Source organism: Balaenoptera acutorostrata, chromosome 20 (assembly GCF_949987535.1).
Source record: "Balaenoptera acutorostrata chromosome 20, mBalAcu1.1, whole genome shotgun sequence".
Taxonomy (NCBI): domain Eukaryota; kingdom Metazoa; phylum Chordata; class Mammalia; order Artiodactyla; family Balaenopteridae; genus Balaenoptera; species Balaenoptera acutorostrata.
In genome coordinates this window covers 40684461-40702921 of record NC_080083.1, presented here as the reverse complement: position 1 = coordinate 40702921, position 18461 = coordinate 40684461, and the positions used below count along the sequence as shown (strand labels likewise).

The 18461-nt window shown below is 51.8% G+C and overlaps 1 protein-coding gene across 4 annotated transcripts in view; it reads left to right on the top strand.

Moving 5' to 3' along the window:
- Window positions 1-18209, top strand: part of DBF4B (DBF4 zinc finger B) — a 47500-nt gene extending 29291 nt beyond the window's left edge. For 3 of the 4 annotated variants that reach the window (XM_057535415.1, XM_057535413.1, XM_007180182.2), the window contains 10 exons: window positions 2735-2920; window positions 3543-3593; window positions 4379-4466; window positions 5648-5721; window positions 7698-7731; window positions 9218-9263; window positions 11573-11689; window positions 14930-15038; window positions 15197-15321; window positions 16152-18209. In XM_057535415.1, coding sequence (XP_057391398.1) covers window positions 2735-2920; window positions 3543-3593; window positions 4379-4466; window positions 5648-5721; window positions 7698-7731; window positions 9218-9263; window positions 11573-11689; window positions 14930-15038; window positions 15197-15321; window positions 16152-17091 — 1770 coding nt within the window. In that variant the 3' untranslated portion in view covers window positions 17092-18209. The remainder of the gene's footprint in view (window positions 1-2734; window positions 2921-3542; window positions 3594-4378; window positions 4467-5647; window positions 5722-7697; window positions 7732-9217; window positions 9264-11572; window positions 11690-14929; window positions 15039-15196; window positions 15322-16151) is intronic. The other variant, XM_057535414.1, reaches the window with a different exon arrangement.
- Window positions 18210-18461: the final 252 nt, after the last annotated feature.

Genomic DNA, 18461 nt, shown 5'->3' with positions numbered 1-18461 from the left:
CAAATTGTGTGATTACACAGTCAATTCTAGAACATTTTCATCACCCCCCCAATAAAAACCCATACCTATCATCAGTCACTCCCCATTTCCCTCAACACTCCCAACCCTGTATAACCACTCATCTACTTTTTTTTATTTAATGCTTATTTTCTGTGTAGCTATGATCATGAATACATTTTTGATTGCCAACTTTTTGCCCATAACCTTAAAGCATTAGCACTTTCCTATCATTCTTATCCCTCATGGACATTCTTTGTAATGAGTATATAATATCCTTTTGAGTGGATTATTAATTTATTTAACAGTTAACCTATGGGCGTTTAGATTATTTCTAAATTTTAGCACTTATAAATAGTACTGTGGTGAACAACTTTGGGGAAAAAGAATTTGCTGTATCTGAGTCCATTACAATATTTTCTAGAGCACATCATACAGTACTTTTAGTAAGGGGTTGACAGGGGTATTTCTGTGTTTAGAAAATAGGACGATAACACTTGGCCCAAAAGAGGCAGGTAACTGGGGAAATTGCATGAATAGGATCAGAATGCAGAGGCTCTTTGCCATCAAACGAATGGAAACTCAGGGATGTAGAAACTCAGCAGTGGGGATGGACAGAATGAGGATTATACACCCAAACCGGCCCAAAATTACATGTTGAACTTTCAGTCTGTTCTTTCATTTAGCCTTTGCTGTGTAAAAAACCACCCCAGAACTTGGGCTTAAAACAATTTATTGTTTCTCACTGTTCTGTGTACTGGCTGAGCAGTTTCTCTGCTGGTTTCATAAGGGCTCACACCTGCAGCTGCATTCGGCTGCAGGGTCAGCTGGGCTGGAAGGACCAAAGATGACCTCACTCACACAGCTGGCAGTTGGTGCTGGCTGCCTCTATGTGACTTCTCATATATTGTATGAGAAGTGTCTTACATACATCATATGTATATACACCATCATATGTACATACAGTGAGCTAGACCAGCTAATTTACAAGGTGGTCTTAGGGCAGCTTTCCCAGAAGATGAAGGGAGAAGCTACAAGGTCTCTTGAGGCCTCGGCTGTAGAACTCACACGTATTACTTTCACCACATTCTGTTGGTCAAAAGGAGTCCAGTTCAAGGGAGTGGACACATAGGCTCCATCTCCTGATGGGAGGAACAGCAAAGTCAAAGGAGTGGGTTTGTTGGGATGGAAGGAACGTGTGGCCCTGAAATCATCTGCCTTTTTGCCATATTACAGAAGATAGACACACTCCTTCAAGCCATAGCTTTAAAGATTTTTTAAAATTGTGATAAAATGTATATGACATAAAATATGCCTTTTTAACCATTTATAAATTCATTCTTTTAAGTTCATTGGCATTAATTACATTCATCCTGTTGTATAAGCATCACTATCTGTTTCCAAAACTTTTTTCACCCCAAACAGAAACTCTGTAACCTTTAAGCAGTAACTTCCCATTTCACCTCCCCCAGCCCCCGTAATGCAAATCTACATTATGTTTCTGAATTTGCCCATTCTAGATACCTCATATCAGTGGAATCACTGATGTTTGTCCTTTTGTGTCTGGCTTATTACACTTTAGCATAAAGTTTTCAAGGTTCACCCATGTTGTAGAATAGATCAGAGCTTCATTTCTTTCTCATGGCTGAATAGTGCTCCATTGTATGGATAGACCACATTTTGCTTATCCATTCATCCATTGATGGACACTCGGGTTGTTTCTGCTTTTTAGCTATTATGAATAATGCTGCAGTGAACATTGGTGAACAAGCATCCATTCGAGTCCCTGTTTTTAATTCTGTTGGGTGTATACCTCGGAGTGGAATTGCCGGGTCATATGGTAATCCATGTTTAGCTTTTTGAGGAATCTAAACTTTTTTTTTTAAACCTAAGTGTCAGGTTTCTCATCCAGTCACACTTCAGAGAGATCATCCATCCTTACTTTCACAGGTGTGCTGGAGCTGGCAGCTACCAGCTCACGAGAACCAATTGTTACCATCTCTTTCCAGTTCCACATTCATTGATGTCATCTGGCTAGCTTGAAATCAGCCACAGTAGTATTTTACCCCACAGAAATTGGCAAATGCTACAAAGCAGGTTTTTTCACCCAGAGAGTTGGTCATTAAGCATTTGCCAGCTCACTACTGCTTATTTCCATCTTTTCTTCTTCCCACAGACATGAGTTTTGTCATTGTGTTTCCGGCACTGTGTTGGGTTCTTGGGATGCAAGATGAGTCAGACCCTCTCAGTGCCGTGACAGGCTCACAGGTAGGATGAGCAGATATTTAGGCAGCTGAGTCATAGCCAAAACCCATTTCTGTTTCAGGCTCCTTTTGGTAAGGTGGTCAAGATTACCGATGCAGCGTCTGGATGTCCCAGTGTATCTTCACAGCAAAATCATGGCTTAGCCAAGCTCTAATCTTCTCCGATCACTTCGGTGTGCTCTGACTGCATACAAACTCAAACTAGTCAAATACTCAGAGCCTCCAGGCTTCTGCTGCTGGGTCAGGAGGAGCTGCAGTTCTGGAGACAAGAACCTGTGTTATATATATATATAAACCCCGTTGTATTTCAAGATGATGTCTTCTTGGGGGCCTGGCACTGAACTGCATTTGGTCTATTTAAAGACATTGATTCTAGAACTTCTGGCGGCCAAGATTTCCTTCCCCTACCTCTTGATATTGATGATTTTACTTCTGCCTTTTGGGTTTTAGCCACCTCTGTGATCTGGTTTCAGGTAATTGAGGGTTTTCTGAGCAAAGAAGTAAGTTACATCGTGTCCAGCCGCAGGGAGGCGAAGGCCGAGAGCAGCGGGACAAGTCACAGAGGCTCCCCCAGCCCCAGCGAGGTCACAGTGGAAACACTGTCCGTAGCCAACCCAAAAGGCAGCCGTGCCAGGCCCGCACAGAAAGCCGTGGACTCGGTAAGAACCTCGTGGGGCAGGAAGTGTGTGTCCGATAAACGAAGGAAGTAGGCCTCGGTGAGCCCGCTTCGGCAGTTTCTGGTTTTAGTTTCATCTGGTTTATTTTAATCTCACATTTGAATTCAGGGGCTGAAACTATCTTATCATAGCTCTGGATCCACACACCTCAGCGACATGCTATCCCCACGCCCTCCCTTCTGTGATAAATGTTCACTTTTTCTGGGACTTCAGAGTCTGAGGTTCAGAAACAGTAGGAGAGTCCTCTGTAAACCAGAGAGGGCTTGTTGGATTGGCCGAAGCTTGTCTGCTGGGGAGTGCGGGCTCTTCAAGAGAGGTCTCAGGACATTTGTAATGCTTGATCTTGGGTGAATTCAGAATGCCCTTCACCAGGCTCCAAGCTGCCTGGGCTGCAGCTCCCTGTGGGTGACCTGAACTTGAGTGTGGCTTTACCTTTACCTCTGAAAGTTTCTCCGGGCTCTCACTTCTGCCACTCCTCAGCTGTCACTGCTCCCAGCTTTCCGAGGGATGTGACTCCCAGACGTCCTTGCCAGCCCCCGTGGAAACATCTGTTTGTGCACAGGTGGTCTCCACAGCTGCCCCCATTGCTCCTCTCTTCCGCCAGGTGCCTCTGAGCAGAGGGAAGGAGCTCCTGCAGAAGGCCATCAGAAACCAGGTGAGCTGAGGGGGACGGGCTGGAGGCCGGTGTCTCTGGCACAGGGACGGAGTTAGCCTTGCCTCCGGAGGTTCTTCTGAAGCACTAACACAAAAGGCACACCCGGGCAGACGTGTAGAATTGTCGAGATTTCCTCCTTACAGACGAGGAAGTGGGGCTCAGAGAAGTTAAATGATCTGCCCAGGGTCATCCAGGGTGGAGGTGGTAGAGCCAGAATTTGACTCCATGATCTTTCCAACTCCAGGACCTCCCAAGAGAACTTGGGAGAAATGCTGTGGGGCGTGTCAGACTTTGTACGGCTTTCACAAATAGCTATTTATCCTTTCTGTGAGAATCCAGGACCATTACAGTTAAGTGGCAGGAGGAGGAGTTAAGGTGATCTTGCAAAGGAGTCGTTCAGGTGCCATCAATGGGTGCCTTGGCTGTGGCTGTGACGTGGGAGGGTGGTGTCGCCGGACTCAGACAGCCAGCGTAGTTTCCTGCTCGATGATGATGACTGTCACCAGTGTTTATTGTGTCCTTCTGGTCCCAAGGTGGCCGGAGCAGAGCCTATAGGCAGATCAGCAGTCCGTGCCCTCCCGATGTGGCCAGCCCGTGCGGAGGACAGGGTCTTCCTGGGGGTTGGGGTCAACCGTCCAGGCTCTGTGCTCTCGCCACTGTCCGCCCTCCCCCAACAACCCCATGCATGGATTACCCGGAGCTCCCAGAAGCCAGGCCAGCCTGTCCCCTGGTGGTCAGGCCTTGGGGGGTCTCATGCTCCTGCCTGACTTGGCTTGTCTTTCCAGGGCAGCAGCGGTGGAGGCGGTGGCGGGCGCGGCAGCAGCCTCCTGAGCAACGCCCGCTCCTGGGGGGTGCGGATTCTCCACGTGGATGGTACCCTTCCTGCCCGGGGCCTGAGGAGGGGAGGGTTGCCGACTTTGTCTGGGAACCTCGGCTGTGATAGAGACCAGAGTCGTGTACTAGTTGAAGCCAGATGTACTCAGTTACTTACCGTGTTGCTCTGCTAAGGTGGGGGGGCGTGGAAAGCAGCACTAGCGATAGCAGAGCGCAGGTGCTGGGAGATGCTGCTTTGTTTAACCCACGAGACAGCTCTCCTCAGCTGGTGTGATGATCCTGTTTTACAAATAAGAAACAAATCCTAATATCCATGACCCCTTATCAGGTATTTACGCTGTGCTAGGAATCGCCTTATTTAATCCTCACCGCAGTCTTCTGCCCATTGTACAGATGAGGAAATTGAGCCTCAGAGAATGGATTAAGTAAATTATTCATAGTCTCACCAGGAGTCAATAGTGTGGCTCACAGTCCCACCTATTTTGGCTCAACTAAATTTCATGTTTTTTCTTTCCTTTAGGGTTGCCTCACACTATAACCACCTGTTTGCAGGTTATAATAAATTTACATGAGAATAGCTGTCTTGAATCTGCTGGCAGTGGCCGGCCCTCACACCCAGCTCCACTTTGAGTCTGGGTTTTTTTTCTCTGACCCATTGAAGGGGGATGGTCCAGATCCAGCCCTAGATCTGTGGTCGGTGGGGGGGTGCGGGTGGTAGGGAACTGTGCCAGGGAAGGTCCTGGTCTGGGATGCTGGGGGGTTCCATCGTCACTGGAAAACCAGCCATTTCTGACTTGATCTAATTTCCTGCCTTCCGTGTATTCGAGAAGCTGCAGCATGTGTAGCCCCTGCTGGGTCTGCCACCTAAGGGTGCATCTGAGTAACTGCCATGGCTTGGTCTCCCCCACAGAAGCCGCTCTTCAGTAGTACCTTAAAGCCCTTTATGGGTCATAAGGCACCTCCTGTTCAAGACTTGTATTCAGTGCTCCAGAGGAGCATGAAGCCAGCTTAGGTATTTTTCCAGGGATAGAGGACCCAGCCCTCTCTTTTATTATCAGCAGGTGCAGAGATGACATGTAGCCAGAAGGTGGCAGGCAAGGCTGGTGTGATCCAGTGAGCCAGGCCGGGTGAGAAGTTTAGTCCCCCAGCCCCAAGATGGGGCTGTGCTGGGGAAACGAGGAGAGGAAGGCTTTGGCCGCAGCCCTCTGTTTCCTCCACAGAAATGATGATGCGTGTGCAGCAGCTGTCTCTTGATGTGCCGTGTGTGAAGAAACAAGGGCCAAAGAAGCCAGAGGTAGGTCACTCCCCCGAACGGAAGGGCAACAGTAAAGTCTGCGACAACGCTGGTAAATCCATGACCCACCCCAGCCACCTCCTCTGGCCTTGACTGAGAGGAGCTCGGCCTCTCGGTCAGCTCGTCCCTGGTGCTCACAGCCCTGCGTTGCCCTGTCTTCTCTCCTCCCTGTGCTACCTGCGCATCCCCCATGCTACACGGAGGCAGGCGTTCATTGCGGCCTGGGCTGTGGACTGCCTGCGGGTAGTCCTGGCCTGGATAAAACATAAACACTCATGGCCTGCTGGCCAGGCTGCCCTTCTGGGGATGGCTCTTGGCCCGGGAATGAGCCTACAGATTGCATGGGTGGAGGCAGCGGGGTGATGGTGTTGGAAATAGCTGCCATATTCCAAATTCTTGTTTGGCTTTTCCTTCCTTTGCTGGAGTTAGAAATTGATGTGTACCACATCAAGAGAGCCAGGCTGATTTAAAGCCACGGGGTATTCACCCAACCTGAATCCGAGGAAAAATTAAGCCCTACAGGTCCATCCAGGGCCTGATACCCAGGAGCAGAACCACATCCAAACCAGATGGCACGCTCGACACCCCTCGCCCCACCCCCTCTGGTTTGGGCATCTTTAGGGTTTTGCTGCCGCTGCTAAATAGATTTACATTGCTCGCATTTGGGAAAAGTATACGATGAGAGTCTCGCTCCCCTCCAACTCCTGCTTCCCAGCCACCGAGCTCCCTCCCTGAGGTCAACAATGTGAACAGTTTCTCAAGTGTCCTTCCAGGACTCCAAGCATCTACAAGCAGATACGTCAAAATTCCCCCCTTTTACGTGAATACACAGTATTTTTACTTTGCTTTGTTCGCTTAATAATCTCTTTTGCAGTCACTTGGGACCCTTTCGGAGCTAGTTCTGGGTGCAATCTGCTAATAGGTGAGGGCAGGTGGAAGGCTTCTTCGGGCTGTGTTTGCCCTGGCGGTGTGGCCTGGAGGAGAATCTGGAACCTCCTCGGGCCCAGAGGCACAGACAGTCACGGAGCCGTTGGATCTCTCATCCTATCCACACCCTCCCAACTCTTTAACTGATTTTTAAAAATGTGTTCCATTTGGTTTTTAATATTAGCTTTGTTTGACCTTGGCCTAAAAGTTGGTTGTTGGTTTTTTTTTTTTAATTTATTTTATTTATTTATTTTTGGCTGCGTGGGTCTTCGTTGCTGCATGCGAGCTGTCTCTAGTTGCAGCAAGCGGGGGCTACTCTTCGTGGTGGCGCACAGGCTTCTCATCGCAGTGGCTTCTCTTGTTGCAGAGCACAGGCTCTAGGCGCACGGGCTTCAGTAGTTGTGGCTTGCGGGCTCTAGAGCGCAAGCTCAGTAGTTGTGGCACACGGGCTTAGCTGCTCCTCAGCATGTGGGATCTTCCTGGACCAGGGCTCAAACCTGTGTCCCCTGCATCGGCAGACGGATTCCTAACCACTGCGCCACCACGGAAGTCCCCTAAAAGTTGATTTTGACAAACACAGTCAGGGTATGCAAGATAGGGCACCGTAAGCAAAAGGCATTGTCTTCACCCTTTTCCTATCAGCTGCCCTGAAATGGCAGCTGTGCCTAGAAAATACAGGCTGCCGTTAGCAAGCACCTACTCTGCGTCAAGTCTGTTACCTGCTGGAATTTCATCTGTGCCACATCCAAAGAGTTAAGTGGGAACTCTGCACATCGGCCCCCTAGCCCTTGCTCTTTGTTTTGCCCTGCATTCCCTGCACAAAGTCAGCCGCCGTTGAGATTCACGCACAGAGTTCACCACGCTTCAAGTCCCTGGGGAGGTGGAGGGAGCCATGGTGCTCAGGTCTGCTGCAGCTCACGGTCCAGCCGCGGGCAGGAAGCTAAGTGGGGCAGACTGGTGGCAACTCGGCTCCCTGGGCCCAGTTCCTCAACCCCACCCCCCCGCCCCGGCTCCCTCACATCCTTAACCTAGTTTCCCTTTCCATTTAGGGAACATGTCCAGCAGAGTCAAGAACACGGAAAGGTCAGTGTGATAGCTCTTCCTCATTTAATTGCCATCCCTCCCTCCCTAAATGCTTCCCCACGACTCCCTCTGTGGCAGCATCTGCTCACTTTTCTGCGGCAGGAAGCAAGTCCAGGTTGTATTGCCCCATCATGTTTCCAGGGCCTGAGCTTCGGAGAGGAGAGTGGTGGGAGAGAGGCCTCCACGAGCAAGTCCCGGGCTGCTGGGCCGGGCCTTCTCTTTAGAGCCAAGACCTCATGCGGTCGCTCTGGCTCCTGCATCCTCTGGCTGTTCCTGGTCATTGATCGAAGTTCAGCATCCTTTTCCTTCTGATTCAGGAACAGTTTGGGGTGGGCACTTTGACAGCTGCCTACCACTTTCAGAAATGCCAGACTCCCTGAAATTGACAAACAGGCAGATTGATAGGCCCGGCTCCCGGCTCCTCTTGGACAGCAGGAGAGTTTCTCCCCCTGGATGTTTCTCCCAAAGATGCTCTTTAAGTGGCATTTATTCGTGCACAAACAGGAGCTAAGAAAAGTCACTTGGCACCTCTCACGTTTGAAATTCAAGGAAATCTGTAGGGGAATAGATTTTAATCACTGTCTCAGTTAATTAGAAAGATGAGAAGTCGCCCCAAAAAGTAATTAATGGGAGCTGCTGCTGCGCAAGGAGAAAGGCTGCTTCTGTTTGGGCACTGGCGGCCTGGAGCAGGTCTGGGAGCTGAGAGGGGCAGCCTCTGTGGGGATTTGGTGGCTGCTAGTTCTGCCCAGGCTTCCAGTGCCTTGGCTGCCCCTTTGACAGGACTTCTGGTCATTGTGGGAGCGTGGAAGTGGTTTGTAATGCCCAAGAGAGTCTGTAAACTGTGCAGATAGCCAGCTAGTAGGGGATGAATCTCTTGATTAATTGACTCCAAATTTGTCTTCTCAGCACCCCTTTGCCCTGTTTTTTCAGGAACCAGATTTCACTTTTGATATTTTTTTTACTGTCCTTCTGCCAAGACCTCGAAACACTCTTTAGCTCCCTTCCTCACTGCTCCTCCCCTCAAAACACCCAGGATCCTCATGGAGAATTCTGTCTAGGAGCTGTCCTCAGGCCCCTTGGGATTCTGAGACACCAGGAGTAAAGGTCTGGGAAGGAGCTGAGGCTTTTAGCAGAAACCAACAGGGGCTAGGTCTCTCCCACGCAGCCAAGTTTCTGACGGTCGAGGTTGACAGGCTCCAGCACCCACACGCAGGAGGCTGAGGGCGGGCACACCTAGGACCCCGGGCACCCTGCAGCCTCTCCCCCCAAGAGTTGCTGCCTCTCTCCCAGGGTAGAGGCTGGGGGAATTGGGAGTGGGTGCCTCGCTCTGCGAATGGAAAGGCGCACCTCGGGGCGGCGAGTGTTCCAGCTCCGAGAGCCTTTTAGGCTTTGGCAGAGCCTCGCCTCCCTGAGCATTTCCTGCGTGTAGAGCTCAGGCCCCGCACCGGAGCAGACAGATGGCTAACGGGCGCACTCTTCCTTCCAGTGGCCAGACTGAAGGCACCGTTCCTCAAAGTCGAAGATGAGAGCAGGTGAGTGGGCCACCAGACGCACATGGAGGAGAGGTACTCGGGGGCCCCAAGCTGTCATGGGGACGTGGAGCCCCTCAGCCCTGCACTTTGTCTTCCCCAGAAGCCACTTTGTCCCCTCTGTCATGGAGAAGTCTCACACGGTGCCTCTCAGGAGGCACCGTGCCCAGCTGGCACTCCTCTTGGTCACGAGTCAGAGGTTAATGGTCCTGTGTGTGAATTCCCTCCGTTTAATGCTCTGCTTTTATGAGTCCGTGGTGTCCCATCCAGGCTCAATTTTGCTCCTCGTTTCCCCCCACATGTACACTGACGCTTAATACCGAATCGTTGCTGATATTAGTGCTAGTACAGTCTTGGATGAAGTGAAGATCTCTGGGGTGATATTGGGGTTCCCTTGTCAGACTGCCCTGTACTTGATGAAGCCTTTCTGTTTGGCTGTGTAAAACCCTTTCCTGGCACATGTTATGTTGTGACAGCCCTGGGTAAAACTGGCATGAGGAGAGTCCATCCTCTTCCCAGTGGGGAAACTGAGGTCAGAGAAATTAAGGGACATGAACACGGCCACTTTCCTAATGAGTCTTAGCCCAAAGCTAGAATCCACAGCCAGCCTGGCGCCCTCTCCCCTCTGCCCTGTCTGTCCCCCATGAGGGCCCCTTCTTACCTAGAGCAGGAAGGTCACATCGATGATAACCTGACGAGCTGTTAGCCACCTGGGTCACCACTGACTCGTCCGTAGAAACTAGATCAGGAGTCTGTGAGAATCCAGAATTAACCCGAAAAGTTCTTTAAAAGAGAAAAAGCCCACATGTACCCAGCAGTGACTCCTGGACCAGAACTGTCTGTGTCCCTCAGCTCAGGTGGGCCAGCTAAAGACCCAGCCCCAGGAGCCTGGCCTGCCTGCCCATCCTCCAGATGGCACCGGCACACAGTACAGAGTTAGCTCTGGCAGCTCGAAAGCCAGTAGAAAGAACACAGGGATGGAAGGAGGCCCTCTCGTCTGCTGTTCCAGTGGGCCAGGAGACACGTCCTTCACACTCAGCCCCTTCACGACCAGCTAAGTCAAGTAGTCATGACTCCAACGCAGTGGCTGAGACGCCGCCAGGGCCTCAGTATCTCTGCACACGGCATGCACAGGCCGTGTCACTGTTACCAGAGCAGGGTACGTGGGTTTGTGTGCCCCTGGCATCGTAGGCAAGATCCAAGTGGGGCTGAGTTTTCTCACGATCCTTTTTTACGTGTGGTTCTAAAGCAGGCGGTCTTCAAAGCCCAACATAGCCACACCAACCTCAACTTTCCAGGCTCCTAAGCAGGAACAAAGAAACATGGAGGAGGCGAAAGGCGGGTACCAGGGCTGTGAAGGGCGCCGCCTTCTCCTTCAGGGTCCAAGAAGACTGTTTTTTTGGCTGTGCCGCACAGCTTGCGGGATCTTAGTTCCCCGACCAGGGCTCGAACCCGAGCCCCCTGCAGTGGAAGCGCCGAGTCTTAACCACTGGACCGCCGGGGAAGTCCCCGAGAAGACTCATTTGTTAATTCACTCCTGAGGCCACGAGGCTCTTACTGTGCCACCCAGGAACCCAGGGCCTGCTCTCCTCTGGAGCACCGGCCACTGCAACCCAACACGGTGTGCCCAGGGTTTGCTGAGTATCCACAGATCACAAGATCTGGCTCTGAAAGTCTCCTGAATGTGAGCAACTTGAAGCAAACCCCCCAAACCACTCAGTATAGGTCTGACTATCCAGAACCTTCACTGTACCTCTCTTTTCCTTTCAGAGCACCACCCCTCAGATAGTACAAAGGACCAGCCCAGAGCAAAGATGTTCCTCTTCATGGAACAGGAAGATCACTGTTCTGGTTTAAACATCCTTGCATTTAGATTCTGCCAGGCTAGAGTCCTCAGAGGTCGCTTGAAGATCGAGAAACAAAATGGAAAGGTGGGAGGAACTAGATCAGGAGTTGGGAGACGTGACTTCCCATCTGGACTTGGCCACTTACAGGTCGTGAGCCCTTGGGCAAGTCACAAATCCTTTTGGGCTTCGTTTCCTCTGGTGTAAAACAGGGTAACACCGTTGTTCCGCTCAGCTCAGAGGTTACAGGATTCAGGGGAGGCAGTAAGTGTAAACAGTCTTGGAAAGTAGACAGGAAGAGTGTTAATTTAAAATACTAATCTAACCTAGTAAGGCAGATGAGAGCGTTGTTCTAGAATTTAAAAGTTGGGCAGGTGAGAGTGGAATTCTCGGGAGTTGGGCCAGCCCCCCTTCCTCACCCTTTCCACTTCCCCACTGTAGTCAAAGTGGAAGTTTTCTGTGTTTCAGGAAGTTTCGTCCTTTCCACCATCAGTTTAAATCCTTTCCTGAAATTTCTTTTCTGGGACCCAAAGACGCAAGTCCCTTTGAGGCCCCGACGACTCCGGGCAGCTCACACCATACCAGGTGGGTCTTCCTGGTTCCTGAGTACCAAGAGCTGGTTCCAGGCCAAAGTCCTCCCCGTCAGGGGCCTGCTGGTCAATTTTGGGTATGGCCATGTGTTAGCTCCTTAGGCGAGGTCTATTCCGGGAACTTAGCCCAGAGAAGAGAGACACCAGGAGTGTTCATCCGTTTTATTTGGTGTTCTCCATCCATACTGAAGAATTTGACTTGTGTCCAGAGGGCAAGAGGCCGGTTTCTGAAACTCGGATTATAGACCACCTTCATCAGAGTCCACTGGGGTCCCTTTAAAAATGCAGGGTCATGGACTCCACCCTCATAGAATCACAGTCTCTGGTGATGGAGCCCCCAAACCTGCATGCATGTTCATGGGCTCCCCATGTGATTTCAGTGCACATCAAAGTTCGAGGCCTTTTGGGCTAAACATGGGGGCAGGGGATCTAGGGGACCCGCCACACCATGTGGTCCAGAGTGGCTTGTAGGCTGGTCAGTACTCCTACTCTGCAGATGGGTGAGAGTTTGAAATTTCACTGACCAAATCACAGAAGGAAGGCGGTTCGGGTGATGGCCTGGACACCTTCTCAGCCCCTTTCTAACTTGTGGGCCGCAGGGTTAGTTTACAGACCAGGAGAATAGAAGGCAGATGTTCAGCCCGAGGGTCCCCAGGGCCAAGGAGGACCTGTGGCTTCCACCAGCAGACAAGGGCCACGTGGTCAGGAAACAGTGCTAATGGTAAGAAAAACAGAAGGGGAATGTGGCAGTAGATGGAAAGCAGAGGAAGGCAAGAACAGGCTGGGGTGAAGTCCAGGTGCCCTTCATCCCTTTCCCAGAAGGTGCGAGGGACAGCAGAGAGGAAGTCATGAGGCCGCCCGGGCTGGGCCTGGGCGGGGTGCTTGGCCTGGGATGGCCTGGGGATGGCAGAGGAGCCGACAGGTTGTAAAGGGAAGACAATGAAGCAGTGAAGCTTTGGTGACCAGATGTGAGGAATGGAGTGGGGGTGGCCCAGCGTTCTGGGGGTGTGCATAGAAAATCTGTGGGAGGAAATGTTTAATTTTAAAATTGTTATATTTTGGTTCAAAATTCAAGAGTTACAAAGGGTTTAAAGTGAAAAACCTGTATTCTACACCCATCCCCCAATCTCCAGCCTGTGAGTCTCACTCCAGAGAGAGTTTATGGACAGAAGTACATTGTGTACCCTTTGTTCCCTCTTCTCACAATATTCTTCCCTGTGCTGGATCTTGCTTTTCCACTTAATATATCTTAGATTAATTTCTATTAGTACCTAAAAAGCATCTTCATTCCCTTTAATGGCTGCAGGGTATCCCATGGTATGGATTTACCCTGTTTTATTTAACAGACACGTAGATGATTTCCAGTCTTTGGCTATCATAAACAGTGCTGCAGTGAGTAGTCCTGTTCAGAGTAAATTTATGACTGTTCAAGTATATTTGCAGGATAAATTCCTATAAGTGGAAATCCCAGGTCAAAGGGTGCTTACATTTATAATTTTGAGAAACGCGGCCAAATTGCTTTTCATGGAGGTGATGCCAGGGTACGCTGTCACCCGCACTGGACCAAAGCCCGTTTCCCCATCCCCTTGGCTAATACTGTGAGCTGTCAGACCTGTTGACTTCGGCCAATCTTATAGATTAAAAACCGTATCTCAGTGTAATTGTAATTTTAATTTTTTTTTCTTTTTATGAATGAGCTTAAGTATGTTTTCCTATGATGGATCATTTGAATTTCTTTTTGTGTAAACCTTTTTCATGTCCTTTGCCCATTTTTCTATTCAGTTATTGATCACTTACTGATTTGTAAGGAGCCCTTTGTGTTTCAGGGAAATGAGCCCTTTGCTATGTTATTAGTTATAAATATCCTCCCCAGGTTATGGTTTGTGTTTTAACTTTGCTTATGTTTTCTGCCATGCATATATATTTTTTAATTGCATGTAGCTGAATTTTTCAGCTTTTTTCTGTTTTCTGGGTTTTGTGTCATACTTAGAAAGTCCTTAGGGGAATATTTTGGACCCGTTGAGTTTGCTGGGACAGCCAAATACCATTACCCTACAGACTGTTAAAAATGCAGGACTGACTACAAATAATAAATGCTAGAGAGGGTGTGGAGGAAAGGGAACCCTCCTACACTGTTGGTGGGAATGTAAATTGGTATAGCCACTATGGAAAATAGTATGGAGTTTCCTTAAAAAACTAAAAATAGAGTTTTAGTTTTGATGCCATATGATCCATCAGTCCCAAGACATGGAAGCAACCTAAATGTCCATCGACAGATGAATGGCTAAAGAAGATGTGGTATACACACACACACACACACACACACACACACACACACACACAGTGGAATACTGCTCAGCCATGAAAGACACTGAAATAATGCCATTTGCAGCAACATAGGTGGACCTAGAGATTATCATACAAGTGAAGTAAATCAGGTAGAGAAAGACAAATACCATATGATAGCACTTATATGCTGAGTCTAAAAAATAATACAAATGAATTTATTTACAAAATAGAAACAGACTCACAGACATAGAAAACAAACTTATGGTTACCAAAGGGGAAAGGGGGTGGAGGAGGGATAATTTAGGAGTTTGGGATTAACAGATACAAACTACTGTATATAAAATAGATAAACAAGAAGGTCCTACTGTATAGCACAGGCAACTATATTCACTATCCTATAATAAACCATAATGGAAAAGAGTATGAGAAAGAAAAAATACACACACATATATATATAAACTGAATCACTTTGCTATATAGCAGAAACTAACACAACATTGCAAATGAACTATACTTCAATTAAAAAAACAAACAAACAAACAAAAAAATACAGGACTGAAATTCAGAGGAGAGGTCAGGTTCGAGAAAGATGTGAAAGTCCTCAGTGAAGGTGCAGCTGTGCGGGTCAAATGAACATGGGTTTGGGTGTGTGCGTAGAGCTGGAATGTCCTCAGGGATTCTTGCTGCCACTCATCAGCCGTCCTCACCTGTGGTTTGAGATGTGTGGGCAGGGACAGGACAGAGCTAAGAAAGGGTACTCACAGGGAGGCCTCGCCTTCCTTGCTGCCTCTCCTGAGGCCAAGTGTAGGCAGGCCAGCCTGTGCCTACCCGGCTCTGGCCATTTTGGTCCATCCCCGCCCTGGTCTGGGCTCCAGGCCCCGGAGCAGCAGTTCCCGCTCTGAGGGCCCCAGCAGTGACCGCTTTCCCCCACCTGTCCCCTCCCCAGAGAAGCCAAGGACCAGGAGCCAAGCCGGCGATCGGCCGCCTGCACAGTGCCCAGGAGGAAGAAGGGGTACTGCGAGTGCTGCCAAGAGGCCTTCGAGGAGCTGCGCAGGGTGAGCTCCTTCCCCACCACACGCAGCAGCTCCCAGTCTGTCCTGAGGCCGCCTGCCCCGCCCGGTCTCTCCCGCCTGGTCCGCTTGTCTCCCGCCTGGTCTGCTTGTCTCCCGCCCTGGTCTGGTCTAATGCCCCTGCCTCCTCTCACCCTGGGCAGCATCTTCAGAGCCCGCAGCACCGGGGCTTTGCCCTGGAAGCCCGCCCGTACGCCGAAGTGGATCGGATCGTCGCCCAGCTGAGCCACAGCTTTGCGGACATCCCCTTCCAGGCCAGCCTCCCCGGGTGAGCGCCACCGTGCCGCCCTGCCACGGGTGGCGGGCACGACCGCCCTGAGGTGGGAAGGACCCTCAGGTTGGCGGCAGCAGGGACCAGGCTATGGCGTTCCTTCCCTTTCTTTCCCGCCATCTTCTGTCCTGTTTGTTCGGGGGGGTTGGGGGGGAAGACCTCCATTTGTGGCTTCAGCTGATCAGATCAGGATGGGCCCTGATCAGAGTGCGGCTCCCTTTTTAACGCCCAGGCGTCGCCACAGCTGGGGGCGCAAGAGGAGCAGGTCAGCTGCTGTTTCCTGGCATGTGCCTGGTCGTGTGCCTTTCTGGCCTTCTGCAAGTGGGGAGGGGGATTCCTGGGTCCTTCCCAGGTGGGTGAAGAGGAGGATCCTTCTGCTTCTCTAGACATTTACCCCCAGAAAGGATTGCAGGGGATTCAGCAGAATCCCAGGGCCCTCTGAGCCCCAGCTTCCCGCTGCTGCCCACCAAGGAGCTGTGGCTTCACCTCCCACCCCAAGTCTCCACCCCGGGCAGCCTCCCTGGGCTCAGGTTGGACAGCCAGGACCTGTGCTGCTTTCTCTAGCCACCAAAGGGCACAGCCTCCTGTGTGAAGTTAATAAATGGAACAGCCTCTAACCTGTTCCTCTGGCCAGCCCCGAGCACAGGCCGCAGAGCCAAGAACGGGCCTCTCACAGGGACCCAGAATGGCCAGCTGTCTTCAGCACAACCAAAACACAGAAGGCCCCCACTCTGCCCTCAGCCCCAGCCTCAGCCCAGGAGGACCCCAACTTGCCACCTGCTCTGGAGTTGAACGCTATGTCCCTCTGGGTGCTTTTATCCCCACAGGCAGCCAGGCTCCTTGGCTTCCGATTGTGACCCTCTGTGTCCTGAGACTCCGCCTCCCGGCCAGCCCTCCTATCTCAGGGCAGCATCTCCCAGGAGGAGGAAAGAAGATGATCACCAGGCCCCAGGTGCCTCAGAGCACGATGGGACAGTGGGCGGCATGAGAGCAGCAGCTGAACCTGTGGAGGCTGGCAAGATACCTGGACCAATAGCAAGCCACCAGGAGCCGGGAGGGTCGACTGATGTCTTTGTGGACCCCCGAGAGACACCAGTGTCCAGGAGCCCTGCTTACCAGTGCCTGCTGACCAGCTCTGGATTTGCTGAACTCTCCTCTGGCCCAGACCTGGCACTTGTTGGCCACAAGCGGAAGGTTCAGTTCCCCAGTGGCAATGCCGAGAAGAGGCCAGGGGTGTCCTGGCCACAGGCCTCATTCTTCGTCCCGAGAGCCCCCAGCCCCTGTGGCACCAGGACAACCAGTGGCAAGCATCTTCTCTCCCTTCCCCTTCCAGGCCATGAGCCCGGGCCTCTGGCCTCCCTCCAGCCCGTTTGCCACCAGCAGACCTGCCTCTCCCTCCCGGGCCCCTTTCCCGGGCAGCCCACAGACAGGCCAGCAGAGTTCTGGGCCACACAGGCCCCCTGGCCCAGGGGAGGATGGCCCCCAGGATCTAAGGATTCTGAGTGCACAGCCTCTGGCCCTGTCTCCCAGCAGGCTGAGCAGCTCCCCAGCGGCCCCGCAGCTCCAGGCCAGCTGCCAGCCCACCTGCACTCAGCTGCGGGCACACAGACCCCAGGAGGACCTGCAGAGAGCCAGGCTACCTCTCTGCCCCCGCCCCTTCCAGCCAGCGGGGGGGCCAGCCGCTCCCGATGGTTCTGGACCCCCCAGCCTCTCCCTGTCTCCCAGTCCCAACCCCAGCCCAGTGCCAGCAGAGAACTACTCCTTTGAGTCCCTCCGGGCACGCAGCTCTGGGGCCAGACAGCTCCCGACTCAGGGCAAGTTATACCTCTGCTGAGTGCTGCACACCCAGCCCGGGCTGACCAGGCACACAGGGAGGACCTGCACCCGGGGCCTGGCCCTTGAAGTCCACGTGAACAGCTGTGGTCATGGCCAAGCTCTGTGGGGTTGACGGGGCCAGTCCTCCCACCCGCCAGGTGTTCAGGTGGGACCAAGAGGGTCTGGGCTGGGGGCTGCCCTCTCTCCTTCCTCCAGCGGTGGCTTGTGCAGCCATGGCCAGCTGCCCAGGCCAGCAGGCAGAGGCAAGGTTGGCGTAGGGAGGGCCCACAGAGAAGCTAGAGCAGCAGGCGCCCTGGCCTGGCTTACCATCCGGGCACTTGCTGTGCAGAGCCGAGAGGGTTAGTTGTCGGTGTTCCCCCCCAGCAGCCTCCTTTCCCACAAGCATGTGGCTCTCCTGCTTTCTGAGATGCCTGCGTGTTGTCCCCTCCCCCAACCCCCCACGCTGGTGCACACAGATCCTCAGGAACATATGAAGCAGAGGAGGGGCTCGGCTGCGCCACTTCCAGAGCTCCCTCCCTGCTGCACTTAGTGGGGGCCCAGCACTGACCTCTCCCCTGAGCCCAGGATGTAGCCAGAGCCCCCTCTGGGGACCCCTCTCAGTTCTTCCCTGCCGCTCAGCTCTGGCTGCCCACCCAGAGTTCGGTTCCAGGGTCAGTGGCTCACCTGCCAACTTCTGCAATCACCCTCCTCTCTCTCTCCTTCCCCAAGGACCTCCCCCCATTTCTTTCAGCCAAGCCATTAATCTGGAGACAGAGATGAGTTTGCTATCGATTCTTTGGCCACTTTTTTTTTTTTTTTTTTTTTTTTTACATTTTGTACTGTGGTTCTTCTCACCCTTCTCTGCCTCTGTGTGTTTGTCTCTTTAAATGTGGAAGCTACCAGAAGCCTGGTGCTATTCTGTATCTCATTTTGGAGGAGGAAAGGGGGGCCTACCTGCGGGTGAGGACCTGAGTTGTTAGTTTGGAAATAGAGCAACTATGTGTACAACCCTCATAGAGGTCATGTTTGTCCTTTTTATGCCATCCTGTTAAATTTCACAATTAATCTTGGTTCAGGAGATGTAAAATAAATTTGTTAATAACAAATATCAAAGAGAGGGGGGGCTGGAGTATGTGTGTTGGGCCTTGATCTCCCCTCCAGGGACCTGAGCAGGCTGACAGCCCAGCAGATACAGACAGAACAGCTGGTAACAGGACGGGTGCCTCCTGCAAGTGGGAGAGCATGTGTGGGTGTCGCCACCCTCCTGAGGGCTGTGGGGAGGTGGGGCCGTGCCTGTCCAGTCTCCTCAGGTCACTCACTGG